Genomic DNA, 14,182 nt, shown 5'->3' with positions numbered 1-14,182 from the left:
ATTCCCTCTTGCTGCCTTCATTCATTTCTTTTCGCCTTGTGGACCCTCGATTCATGATTAATTAATGCTCGGTCCTCACGGATGTTATGTTTTCATTTCTGACTTTTAACAGTGACATTATCAGAGGAGTTCTCTAACTTTGTATATGCATATGTAGAGAGAATAAGACACTAGCAGAAGAGTAACACAGATATAAAAGAAAGGCTAAGTTAGACAAATAAGAGGGAGCATCTTGAAGTTTCCACAGGGAAATCTGGAAGGCCTAAGTGACTGATAAGACCATAACTCAACTTCCTGGTGGCAATGAGTGGCAACTCCCCAGAGTGAGCAGAATTTTATTGCTGTAATACCTTCTTCCTCTTCCAGTAATCACAAGCCTGACAAATAAAAGCTTTTGTACTCACACGTCATCCACGAAGCAAGGGTATGGCATTTGCTGGGCAAAAACACCGAGGGGTTGGGTCTTTGACGTCTGCACTCGTATAATGCCATGGTCCATCATATCCTGCAGGTAGGCGAAGCCTCCCCATATATAGCGCAGGTCGTTAAAGGAGTTGTCTCGAGCCCCGGGAGACCATAACCTTATTAAAAGCAGACACACCATGATCTGTCTTTGCAAAGGGCAAGTAAACTACAAGCAGAATGGTCAGAAATACTGTCAAAGTATCATGACTGTTTATAGAGGTCATATTTTTAGATAGTAAACTTTGAAAGGCAAAAAGAAAAAAAAAGATCCGATCTTCCTGTGAACAGATAGGAATATAAAACCAAGCATGGTCGTCATCGTTGGACTTAAAGGAATACTTTGACATTTTGGAAAATGTGCTTTTCAGCTCTCTTGCAGAGCGTTTTTACCTTTGTTTAGAGCCAGTCTTCAGGCGAGAGCAAGGAAACAGTTAGTTTAAAAACTGGTAGCAGGGGGAAACAGCAAGCCTAGCTGTGTCCAATGCTAACCTGTAAAGTTCACTAAAAAAAACAGTTTATATCTTGTTTGTTTGGTTACCAACATTTACCTTCGGACAAGCCAGGCTAGCTGTTCCCCCTGTTTTCAGTCTTTATGCTAAGCTAAGCTAACCATCTCTTGGCTCTGACTCATATTTAGTGTAGAGATATTAATCTTCTTATCCAATTCTCAGTGAAAGCAAATAAGCACATTTCCCAAAATGTCAAATTATCTATTTAACAAAAGCTATGAGATGTGTTACATAAGAGTGTCAGTAAAAACAAAAGACGGTTAGAGTTTTTCAGTAAGAATATGAAGTACTTTAAAGAGGACCTATTATGCTTATTTTCAGTTTGTATACTTGTATTTTGGGTTTCTACTACAGCATGGTTAAATGCTTTAATGTTCAAAACACGCATCATTTTACACATACCAACTGTGCTGCAGCACCTCTTTTCCCCCTCTGTCTGAAACGCTCAGTTTCAGACCCCTCCCCTCCCGAAAAGCCTGATTGGTCAACTGGCCCACTGTTGTGATTGGTCAACTGAAACAAACCCTTCGGACTCTGCTTCAGCTCCGCTCTAACTAGCTTTGTTTGAGGGCGCGCCAAACTAGCCGCTAGGTAGGTATTATGCAAATGTGTTACTTGGTGACATCACCACGTTATGTAAGAAAAGGCGTGACTTCAAGCAAGGCATTTCCGGCAGTTCAGGAGCAGTGTTTCTGTAACTCTCTTTGGCGTGGACTTTGGGCTTTGTAACTTTGCAGACCTTTTACATGTACAAAACAACATTATAACACACTAAAGGAAAGGGAAAAAGCACAAAAGCATAATAGGTCCTCTTTAATAGATACAATAACAGTCCCTTTTTTGTACTAAACAGAGGCTGAGCTGTGTCACATACCTTTCTTTCACTTTGTTGGTACGCTCTGCCTCATCGATGTCCATGCGAATCTTGTATTTGACATAAGGAGTGGGGTGGCTGGAGTTTGGCTGGAGGTTTTCAAACATGACACCAGCCCAGTACGTATCATTCTTCAGAAGCTCCTGTGCTCTGCTCACCAGATGGCTTTCGGTGGTGGCCGCCTCAAACTTATTCAGGTCTAAACACTGTCAACACATACAGAGGTATCACAAAAAATGGCTTACTTTTATATAATCTCCTTATAGTAAATCATTCCTATTTGATATAAATCTTTAGTATCCACAAAATAGGGAATAAAAGAGAGGCAGGCATGAACTCGCTGACAGAATGGCAGATGGATATTTAGTGAAAAGTATCACTCAGCTATTGACTAAACCGAACAGAGTGTAGTTCCAATATCTGGAGCTGCCAGGGGGTGGGAAATGTTTTGGGCTTCAGCAGAGACAAGCAAATGAGATACAGCCTCGCTAGCACTCCCCGTTCTGTAGCCTTGTCCCCGGTTTCATGAAACGATAATGAGCTAGCCATCCTGGGAGGCAGTCACACCTGACAGCTGTCCACACATCCCGGTGCTGCAATAGTTTTATCATTTCTCCCCCAGGATTCTCTAGTCTGTATTCTATATCAAGCTATGGTGGTAAACAAAATATCACAGCAACAGCATTTGCTCAGTACATACTAGTGAGGATATCACAGCAGTGGAATGGTTACGTGAGCCAAAAGAGGAGCGCTTTGAAATATATAGAATACTACATAAACCGAGTGATACGAGCTACAATGTTAACCGCCACATCTGATGACTAATTTAAATCAGAATAGATCAGAATCAACTAGCAGATGAGCATGCTGTCCTTACATTTATATTTAAATGAACAAACACATATCAGTCTACTGCATTTACAAATGGCCTTCAGAGCCTTTCTTTTCTCTATCTAATCTTTAAATATCAGCACTATTCTCTGTCACGACAAGCCTCACCAACCATGATGTTTCTAGAAGAGACAGAGCAAGACTGTTTATGCATTTTGGCTTTTCTTTTGTCTTTGACCACTGGGCCAGCAGCTAAGCCTAAACGGTCTGATATCGACAATCTGACTCTGGACTGAGAAACTGGCCCCACTGATGAGAAAAATTCAGACTAACACCCTGAGTTGTTCTGGTTATGGTTGCACAGAAGACGATCTACTATACATACTAAAAATCAGCTTTATCTGCTCAAGTTAGAGAGACCACTGAAGTCAAAATAGCTCATACAGTAGATTCATTCTTACGGAAATTGTGAAAAAAGTGTCCTCAATGTTTAAAGGTACAGTGTGTAGGATTTGGCGGCATCCAGTGGTGTGGTTGCATTTTGCAACCAACTGAGTACCCCTCCGCTCACTCCTCCCTTTCCAAGACTGTGGTAATGTGAGCCGCCGAGTGCAAAACTGTGGTAGCATCGCCATCCTTATCATAATGACACTACTTCAGGAGCAGCAGAAGTCATTCGGCGACTGGCGGTACTGCGGTTTTGCACTCTGCAGCTCACGTTACCACAATACCAGTAGTGTCGGAGAACTACGGTGGCCTTCAGGTGACGTAAAAACCAGAAAGGCTCTCTAGAGCCAGTGTTTGGTTGGTCTGTTCTGTGCTACAGAAGAAACATGACGGACCAAAATGGAGGACTCCGTGAAGAGGACCAGCTCCCTCCGAAAACACAACGGTTCTTAGTTTCTGGTTATTATACACTAATGAAAACAGTTATGAATATTATATTCCATTTCTGCTAATAGATACCCCAAAATGTTACACACTGTTCCTTTAAGCAAAACATTACTATACTGCAATGCAACATTTTCAATAAGCAGCAGACCAGTGTCAAATGAGGCTAGGGACAAAGGATAATGAGGATGATGCAATGGTACTGTTTACTACTGTTACTGCTGCCATAAACACATTCACCAACAACAACAACGACCTATTATGCAGTTTACATGACCATTGCTTATTCTGTTTTTCCCTTCTTCTTTTTTTTTTTTTTTTTATAACTTCCACCATGAGTATCTTAATTCTATTAAATTGTGGGGCAGATCATAAATGAAACAGGGCAGCAGCAATTTGTGGCCCTAATTTGGGCCTGTGCTATTAAAAAGATGCAAACTAGGTCTTCAGTGTTTATGCTGGTGGTGGCACCATAGTGAGAAGCCATGCCAATTAAAAAACAAACACCACAGATTGTTGGGCATTGATCTTCAGTTATTAATTTGCTCACACAGATGCTCTAAAGAGCGATTGTTGTTGGTTATGACTGTAAGATTAGTCATGAATAAGCAAACTTCCCTTATTTTCATTTTTATTATATACTGTGTCATGGTGGGCCTAATTTGCGTTACTATATTAATGTATTTGCCTTAAGGCTATTGCACCTGACCACTGCTGAAAGTATATACTATTCAGCCCTAGACTAAAAGACACTCTCTATTTCCCTACAGATGTATTCACCGAGACAAGAGGACACCACAGTAAAGGTTGTCTAATAACTGTCCCTATGCTGGTATCCATTTTGAGCAATGCAATTTCCATTAGGGCAGAAAATAGATTGCATTATGATGGAATTTCATTGGCCATGTGTGGCTAACCCCAAGGGCCCAACCTGCCATCTTACCTGGCCGTGGATTGATATTATGTGTGTGTATGTGTGAGTATGGCAGGGGGTGTGTGGGGGCTTTGTACATGTGTTTGATCACACACAGAGAAAGAAGGCTGCAAACTGTGCCAGGGATCAATATATCACTGTCAAACCGTGTGTGTGTCCCTACTTAGAGACACCACTTTGTTTGATGCCATAACAGATTCACTATAGTCAGGCCCCATAACAATGTTTTTTTATGATTATCACGGAAGCAATGTAGTGACAGATCTTCCTGTGTGTTTGACAGTTTGCTAACTCAAGGACATTAAACTTTAATGAATAAAAGACCAAAGTCTTTTTTGCTTGTTCTCCCAAAAAAAAAAAAAAAAAAGCTGAGAGTGCGCAAGATTAAAAAAAAAAACTACATATCATCTGGAAAAGTCTTGATTTTGGTTTCAACAGCAGCAGAGCAAAGATAGAGCAACAAAAGAGCTTAGAAACAAAAAGCACTGTGCTAAACATGGACACATTGTGTCTTAGATACAAAGCACCGTGCTTACATACTGTAACAACCCTGCTGTTCTACCAGAGTTGTGAACAGAAAGATACAGGAGTAAATTTAAGTGTCGCAATTATGTCAGGGATACAAGATTTTTTGCCAAATTAAAGGAGCAGTGTGTAGGATTTAGTGGCATCTAGCGCTGAGGTTGCAACCAACTGAATACCCCTCTGCTCATCCCCCCTTTCCAAGCTTGTCAGAGAACTACGGTGGTCTTCAGGTAACATAAAAACACCCTCTTTAGAGCCAGTGTATGGTTTGTCCATTCTAGGCTACTGTAGAAACATTGCGGAGCAACATGGCGGACTCTGCCACAACGATTCTTAGTTTCAGGTGACTAATGAAAACATAGTTATGAATACTATATTCCATTTCTGCAAATAAATCCTCATAAATCCTACACACTGGACCTTTAAATCTGTAGGTTAAAGTATGTGTGGTAATTGCAAAGTGTTTACATATCCCGACTGGGAAATTATCATTGACGCTCTAAAGTAAAGTGATCTATATTTAATGTGTAAGATGCTGCTGCAGTAGCTTGGCATGGCTTAAGTCAGCTCATCTGGATCATGTTTTTTAGCAAACCGACAACCCAGAAAAAAGAAAGCTGATACAGTAGAATCTAACAACTTATTTTTACCAAAGGAGTTTTGTTTGAGCACTTTAAAAAGGTCATACTCAGCATTTGTTTTTAACGCCAACACCAACCAAAGGAATCACATGGGTAATATCAGGTGAACTGGATAAATAACACAGAAGGGAGAGTCTAAAATAGAACAGTGGAGGGCCGAAAAAACATGTACAGTATTGCCAATTTCCTCACCAGTGAGAATTATATATTTTATGAAAATTGTAAATGTCAGAGAACAGCCTCTCTTTTTAAATCAAATCTCTCACTTTACTGAGGAGGTCACACAACCCTCCGGTGCATGAGGCTCGTGAGGTGCTACGCATTTCATGAAAGCACAGACAAAAATGATTACATACGCCAAGGAAGTTGGAGAGAAGCTTCAGGATGTCGGTAGTGGCGTTGTAAGCATCTCTCCAGTCGTTAGGCGGCATGCCCGGTGGACGATCCTCCGGGGGTCCGTTATACAAGAAGTTGGCCAGCAGCTCGGCTGACCATTCTGTGCCGCTGAGACCCTGGTTGAGGGTAGCGGCAAACACCGGATTCGCCAGCAAAATCTGGTGTTAATGACAAGGAGATGGGTTTCATTATAGTTACTCTGGTTACCAGTGAGAGGTTTGGAATGAATGTGGCATTGAATGCAATGGGATCTGAATGAGGACCAAAGCGTTTCAGGCCACAGTGTATTATTTTAGATGTGAAAGCATGGGAGGTCAGCTCTGTGCGTCGGTGGTGTTGACATTCATTCTTCTAGCATTAATTAGGAGCGTTAAGATAGATGGCACTGTTGAACTTCGGGCTCTGGGATACACATCGGCCAAGAAGTGCTCATGTACAGCAGCACACAGTATAAATGTACAATATACACACACACACGCAAGATATGCACATTTGCAGGGACATACATTAAGGAGCTTAGTATGGAAATTAATGCAAATTAAAACTGTACGTAAACACATATACATAAGAAGACAATTAAAGTGCACAAAACAGAGATATAGGTACTCCCCCCTCCTCTCAATCTCCTTCACTGACATGATACAAAACATGTATGTGAAGCCTCTTTCAGTCATCTCAGGTCATGGGTCAAGCTGTATTTGTTCTACTCATGCAATGAATTAATAAAATATATGAAAAGATATGCTGATCTGGGAGCAAATATAAATAAACCTTGCTACAAGTATGTAAATCCTACACACTGTATATGCAATACATGAATATGTATATGCATTTTTTGTTGCAAGAAATAAACGGTTATTAGCTCCTCAAACAATAGCTCTCGCATAATAAGATATGTTAACTCCCACCCGGTATGTTCATAGGTTTTAATGTGTTGCCCTCTATTTAGTAGCCACAACCGTTACCCTCACTCCCACCCAGTATGTTCATAGTTTCAGGCTGCTGTGAAATTAATGGCCAGTTATTAATATGACACCGTTCCTGTAATGACAGTGTTACAACATAATCTAAAATGAAACATAACAGGGCTAATTTACCTGCCATGTACACAGGGGAACACTGAAAAGGGACCTAACCCCACTGAGATTATACGTTATTTAAATCACCCAACCATTTATCATTTAAGCAAAGAAAAAAAAAAACATACCTAGTCTTTCGAAACCAATAATTCCAGTAGTTGATTGAGTATGGTTCACATTTAAAAAGGTGGACCATGTGGACTCTGACTTTTGGAGAGGAAAGGGCGCCGTACGTCAACCGACAGTTGGGCCTCTGAAGTGTGAAATTTCCGAGTTGAGATTCAGATATATTCCGGCCAGTGTGCTCAGTGGCATTTCAGTGTCAACACTTCTGATGATATTCTATTTAACCTTAGGACAAAGTGTCAAATTAAGTAATCTCTATGCTGCATGTGACCTTTTAAAAAATCAGTACATCCATCTTAGTGGGTGCTACATTAAGGACATGACCCATCAACAAAGTTTGTATTCTGTAAGTAATTCTGAAAATGGTAGTAGCAGCAGCAGCAGAGTCCCGCTGGCAAATTGACTGTGACCGTTAGACCGGCTCAGTATTGGAAATCTTCATCCGCCTACGCCTGCATGTGGCATCAATTTCAGTGGCATTTGGGCCAAAGAGTTATGACATTTCAACCCTCGTTGGTCATGTGTCAAATGGTTGTCATGGGAGGATCTTCTAGTGAGGAAGTGAAATGTATTTGCTAGCCTTTGTAAATGGTCGGATCCATGTGACAAATGCCCGATGACAACTCAACACGTGCTTTAAAATGTTTACATAGGTGACAGGTTACATGATAGTGCCATTTCATTTAATGTCCAAAATACAATCTTTTTCTGCAAAGAATATTGGTCCACTCAGTAATTACTTCTCTGTATAGTAGTTTTTATTGTTAGTGGCGGAGTCTGCCATTCCCGCACTGGATTCAAGCTGCCTTCAAACACACGAGGGATTCACAGCAAATATAACCCGTGTTAAGTTTATCTTTTTGATAACAGCCTGACTGGTTACGGCTTTCTTTACACCTTGTCAGCGCTGTATTTGCTAACACAAATGGAACTTCGACTGCTGCTGCTTCACATTAAAAGCATTGAAGCAGGGTATTTGTCACCGCCGTTAGCTGTTTTGCAATCGTTCACCAAAAATGTGTCAACAAAACAACACATTTTCTGCATTTTTTAGACAGTGCACAGCATAAATATTACAGGGGGTAATGGAACAAGAAGGACCAGCCACGGCGAGCTGTTAGAGGACTTCTCAGAAAGGTAACCAACTTTACTGTGCCCTGCTGGTGTCTGGAAATCTACTTGCGCCAAGTGCAGCATGAAATCTGATTGCAGTTGCTCGTGGCATGATGGAAAAAGGCAGATTGTTGAACAAAGTGAGTCTGTTTGGCTGCGCTCTATTGTATTTCTGACGAAGAAGCTGCTTGTGCACTTGCTGTTACCATGGCAATCATGGTCACCAAATCAACCAGGAATGAAATCTGAAGGATTACAGTTTCAACATGTCAACACTATGTAAAGCCATGGGTAATTATGTCAAACATATTTCCAACCACTTTTATTGGTAAGCCATCTCTGTAGAGTATGTCCTTCTATTCAGCTCGACACCCTACATCTACTATCTCAGATGTAGTTGTGGTGGTGATGGTAATTGGTCTATCAACGTAAAACGTGTCTGCGACCTTGAAGAACCTCTGAAGATGACAAACCTCTGAAGCCACCAGCTTCGTAGAGAGATGTGCAGAGAGAGAGAGAGAGAGAGAGAGAGAGAGAGAGAGAGAGAGAGAGAGAGAGAGAGAGAGAGAGAGAGAGAGAGAGAGAGAGAGAGAGAGACGGGCTGGGAGAAAATGAAGACAAAGGAGGATTGCCGGCCCATTTGTGTAAAGGTTAGGGCTAGGGTAATGAATACCCTGGCTATATGGAGCTCCCAATGTCTGCTTCCCTCCAGCTGCCTATAAGCTCATTTGGAGTGACACTGGAGTAATGTCAGTGTCAAAGAAATACGGCAAGAGGCAAAGAGAGAGAGAAGGGAGGGAGAGAAGTGGTGGCGAAGAGTCCATGTCCTCTACTTCTATAGATAATCCTTTCTGCAAGGATGAAAATTATCCTGCACTTATCCATAATTACTTTCCTCCTTCGTTTTCCATATCTAACAGAAGGTGCAACAAATTGATATACACAACATTTATATTCTCACCTGCACTATATATATATAAGGCTCATCATTTCATTTTGTACTGATTTTTTTACAGAAAAATACCAGGAAAGGAAGCTGGTGTATTTTATGTATTTAAAATTTGTTGCATTTTCTGCTGCAAAAAGATTAAGTTGAGAAGGTTGTTTTACGACTAGCCCAGCTTGGAAAATGCCATTAAGTGAAGAGGAAAATGTGTAAATGAGCTGCGGATCATGTGCCTGTGACCGTCCAAGCAATACGGGGGGTATATGTTCTGGACTTTTTCAAATAGAAACTGAAATGATGAGCTGGCCTTCACCATGAAGCTGTCAGGCAACAAGCAGAGACTCCAGGAGGTCACTGTGCTCGACCAAGAAATAGCACATAGCCCTTAGTAAAACTATAAAACTTCTTAAGATTCAAATGTCAGTATTCGGTGAAACTTATCACTAGAAACTAGATACTAAACTTTTCTTAATACCTAAAAATAAAATAATAAATACATAAATAATGAAGGCTACAGTGATTCAGGTCATTTTGTTTTAGTGCTTACCCGTAATGATCTGACTTGACGGCTATTTTGAAGGAAGTCCCAGACACGTGGCCCGAGTTCGTCCCACGAATCAGCGAGCTCTTTAAGCATAGCCAAGGCATTGAATGTGCTATTTGCCTGAAATGAAAAAAAAAACAATATTCATTTTAAAAACAATAGTTATCTCACCTTTCCCTGACTGAAAGCATACCTACTGAGCCTCGTCTATTCGCTGCGAGCCAATCCAGACATGAAAGTACTCCACGTCTGCACATTTCGGCTAATCCCCAGAGGAAGTCATCACATTGTAACACCGCCACCCCCCCCATGGTGATGAATGTAAATGGGGTTATTTACCCCTGAACATTGACTTGTAAACAATCTGACTATGTCTGGTGTGAAAAGGGCCCCCTGCGCCAGCACCCGGGCCGCTTGCTGTGAAGTCGGCAGATTTTGCTCGTACTCATTATGTATTCTGAATGCAAAATCCTCACTCCCTGCCTGCTGTTTGTTTTGCTCATGCACTTATCAAAATGATGCTAATATCTTGGAGAAATGTCATGTCATGAAAATGCATTACATTCACCACGTTCTATGAACAGGCCTCCTGACTAACTACTGTATTGTTTTTATTTTTCTTCCCCAGGTGGTAACTTTGTGTGACATCCAGTGTTTTTTATTCCCCCCACTGGAGGCACAATTACTGATGCCTACAATTGGCCTGATCCTGTGCAAAGAAGATAAACAAATATATCAAGAAAACAATAAATTGTTTGTTTTTTTGCTTTCACTAAACTTGCTCATATTATACACTGATACAAGCAACATATGCAGCTACTTTTCAAGTGCATGAGGAGTCAGTGTGCATGTAAATATGTTACATTTTTCTTACCTCTTTCAAAATGAGGCGAACAGCGGGTGTATCAGGTGTGTAGAGGACTTTCCCTTGCAATAACGGCTTGAAGGTGCTCCAAATGTAGCGCAGACCAGGTGTGCCCTCCAGGGTGTCGACAAGGGTCTGACAAAAAGCATCTATAGAAGAGAAGAGGAGAGGGGAGAAGACAGGGAAAGTCAAGCCAAGACCAAGAAAGTAGTGGATCTTGTGTGCAAACTGTACGTATATGCTCTTTCTTGGGACAGGAGGGAAGATGAGAAACGAGCTGTTTGATCTGAACCGAATCAGAGAATTTGCAGCACCCAAAAAGCAAACATGATAAATATTGCACATGAGCTTGAAGTTCACATGTAGCTACCATGAAAACCTTTGCAATACTTTTCATAACCCGGAGTAAGCAAATAAGAACATCAAATATGAATTAAGCCTATATCTTGACCATTTAATTCCATATTCATTACTAAAGCACACACATTTCCCTCATAAGTCGTGTCGGAAAAAAATAAATCACATTATACAAGCAGAAATAAGAAAATCTATTAAATGTTAATCTATCTATTAAAGGACAACGCAAAAAACATCACATACACGGATGCATGAAAACTGGCTGCAATGCTGAGGCAACACACAGTAACACACACACAGTGCCAGTAAGATGCTAAATAAATGAAATGACTGGAAAGTAAACAGCACCGAGAGTTTACACCGTAGAGACAGTATTGATGCAATCACTGCACTTCAGAAAAGACAGCTATTACTGTACATCTATCTGCTACTAATGACTCCTTTTTGTACAGCCTTGAATAAGGATTTATGTTCCATTTTGCTGATGCCATCGTGAGTAGTAGTAGTAATAGCAGTGTGTTGTTCAGGATCACTTTGTAACAGTTTTACAAGTACTTTGACCAAACAGGACTGACAGCAGCTCCTGTTACTTTAATACAAGTTTCAGGAGTCAAGTGTTTATTCAGTTTATGGCGTATTGTTAGCCATGCAATAACTAGTTTTATATGAGTCATGTTAGAGGACTGACAAACTAACAATGACTTTGGAACGCGATGAGTTCAGACACACAACATCTTAACTCTTTTTTTCTTCTTAAATCATTACTCATTACAAAGCCTTTGTGAATGTTTAATGCTTGTTCTGGTTTTACTGCTGCGCTCTATTTCATATTTTCTTTCTATTTATCCTCTTGGTGTTCTGTGTTTTTATTGTTTCACTTGTTGTTTGTATATTCCTTTGCCTATATGCTATTATTCCCTTCATAGTACTTTGGAATTTGTTAAGAAAAGAGTTATATAAATAAAGTTTAATTAGGGAGAGATGGGAGTTTCTGGAGAAAATGGGGAAAACATTTTTGGTGACGTTGCTAATAGTGCCACTCAACACATACAAAACCCGCCAAAATAAACTAACACAATTACCCCCCCCCCCAACAAAAACTTTTTGTTTATGTCAACTGCAGACACAGGAACGTTTTTGCAATTACATTAGGAAAGAAAGCTTCGGGTTTGAGTAGTCATACCAGTATCAACCAAAATCTGTGACTTGAAAGCAAATTCAAACGATAATATTATTGATAAGGTTCGATAATTGCCTTGCCATCAATATTCAACCAAGTAGTTTGAATAAAAAAAAAATCACCAAATCACCAAAAATTACCAAGTGTACCTAAAAATAAAAATTTCAGTAATTACATCTCTGGATAAAGGTTGTTTTCTAATAGTTTGTTGTTGGTAAGAAAGCTTACTAATCCTATAAACATAAGAAAGATTTTTCCTGGGAATGTCCTGCCTGAGTTTATAAAGTGAAAAGCTCTCATATAGTGGATATTGTGTCAGTTACTGTTACTTTATTACGCATCAGCGACCAGAGAGTTGCAAAGTGGATGTATTTACACCAAGTTTGGGATTATTACTTTAAAAACACACACAGGCAGAGGCGAACACAAGCCAGGAGTTCAGACTGGAGTACATAAGGAAAAGCTTCTATGGAGCAGAGGGGGAAAGTCAATATGCTCAGCGGCAGTACAATCATTACTAATTTAACTTATCTGCCAACGTGAATATTGCCAGTTTGGGAGAGTGCTGAACAGGTTACATGAGGACCTGCACTGCTAGGAATGGAGCCTGAGGTAGCTTGTGCTTGGATTGAGCCTGCACCCTCGTTATGACAGAAAGTATGTGATTCTTGCAGTGTGGTACTTCATCAGACAATTGATCATTCCGTTTTGTCATCTGCCAGTCAATAGAACTGTCTGCCTTTTTGATCTGTTGCTAACTGTCCCTTTTGTTCTGATACCTGTCATGACATCAGTGCTTTCCCCAGTCCTTTTTTATGTCCTTCCTGTCAAGACCACAACCTCAATCCTCCACTTTCTTGTCATCTCACCAGGGTGACCATTTCCCCCATCAGGGAGATTTTAGCGGCCATTTTCAGTGCAATTAAATGTTAGCCTTTCTGCCTCCCGGCCATCTTTACCAGGTGCTCCTGGGAGGTCTGTGTGCGGCCAGCTAATGGCCACCCCTTAGTCTGAGTCTGGCCAGCTGTTCCCTCCACAGACTGCACAGATGCCACTTCCTGCAATCATAACACTTGAAAGAAAATGTGTGTGACACAGCTCAGCAGCTCTCTGCTGTTAGGTGTCTTTTGTCACTCCAAATTGTAGGCTTTTTGGGTTTTAAGAGAAAAGTAGACTAATCAGAGATAATTTGATGTTATGTACCTCAATAACAGTAAGACGAAAGGGCTTAGATTTCTGCTGGAATAAGACGCCAAAATGGACGGATCAAGGGAACTGAAAGACAATGAACACGAGAGGGCAGAGTAGACTGATCATCTTAAAGGAGTAGTTCCCTTTCTGGAGGTCTGGACCTGCAATGGGGTGCCAGGACAAATCTGAGGGGGCACAAAATGATTAAACAGCTAAGAAAGAAACATGAATGTTACAAAATTATGTTTATGGATTACAACGTTTTTGCTTTTTTGCTTGTGAATTACAGGACACTGCTATCTCTTCAGGCCTCTACAAATCCTTCTAATGAAACAATCCGATACGGAAATTACTCTTTAGTTAAATTGCTTATAACTCACATCCACTTTGAAGGCGCCCTGAGGAGCTTTGGACCACTAGTGGTGCTAGGGAGCAATGTGTTTACGAGTGGGTCCATTCCTGACACCAGTTTCACGCTATTCCACTGATTGACAGTTGGTGGTGGTAAAGAAATGAGGCAATATGCCAACAAAGGCAGTGATGAAGAAGACTGCTAGCTAGTAAACATGGCTTTCAGCTTTGCAAAACCTCAAGGATCCATGCAATTTGTAAGAAACTTGACTTGCTTGTTTACAAAAAAACTCAACAGGGTACCTTTAAGGTCGCGTCACAAGTAGACAATGTTTCATTTTAAGGAGTCACAAGGTTGGGAATC

General features: G+C 40.7%; 1 protein-coding gene across 2 annotated transcripts in view; it reads right to left on the bottom strand.

The window, feature by feature from the left end:
* Window positions 1-14,182, bottom strand: part of LOC141760239 (phospholipid-transporting ATPase ABCA1) — a 165,749-nt gene that overhangs the window by 120,105 nt on the left and 31,462 nt on the right. For both annotated transcript variants that reach the window (XM_074622880.1, XM_074622881.1), the window contains exons 10-14: window positions 10,749-10,888; window positions 9,878-9,994; window positions 6,027-6,224; window positions 1,849-2,054; window positions 405-581 (exon numbers count right to left, since the gene is read on the bottom strand). In XM_074622880.1, coding sequence (XP_074478981.1) covers window positions 405-581; window positions 1,849-2,054; window positions 6,027-6,224; window positions 9,878-9,994; window positions 10,749-10,888 — 838 coding nt within the window. The remainder of the gene's footprint in view (window positions 1-404; window positions 582-1,848; window positions 2,055-6,026; window positions 6,225-9,877; window positions 9,995-10,748; window positions 10,889-14,182) is intronic.

Source organism: Sebastes fasciatus, chromosome 22 (assembly GCF_043250625.1).
Source record: "Sebastes fasciatus isolate fSebFas1 chromosome 22, fSebFas1.pri, whole genome shotgun sequence".
Classification (NCBI taxonomy): Eukaryota; Metazoa; Chordata; class Actinopteri; order Perciformes; family Sebastidae; genus Sebastes; species Sebastes fasciatus.
This window is presented reverse-complemented; position numbering and strand designations above follow the sequence as displayed.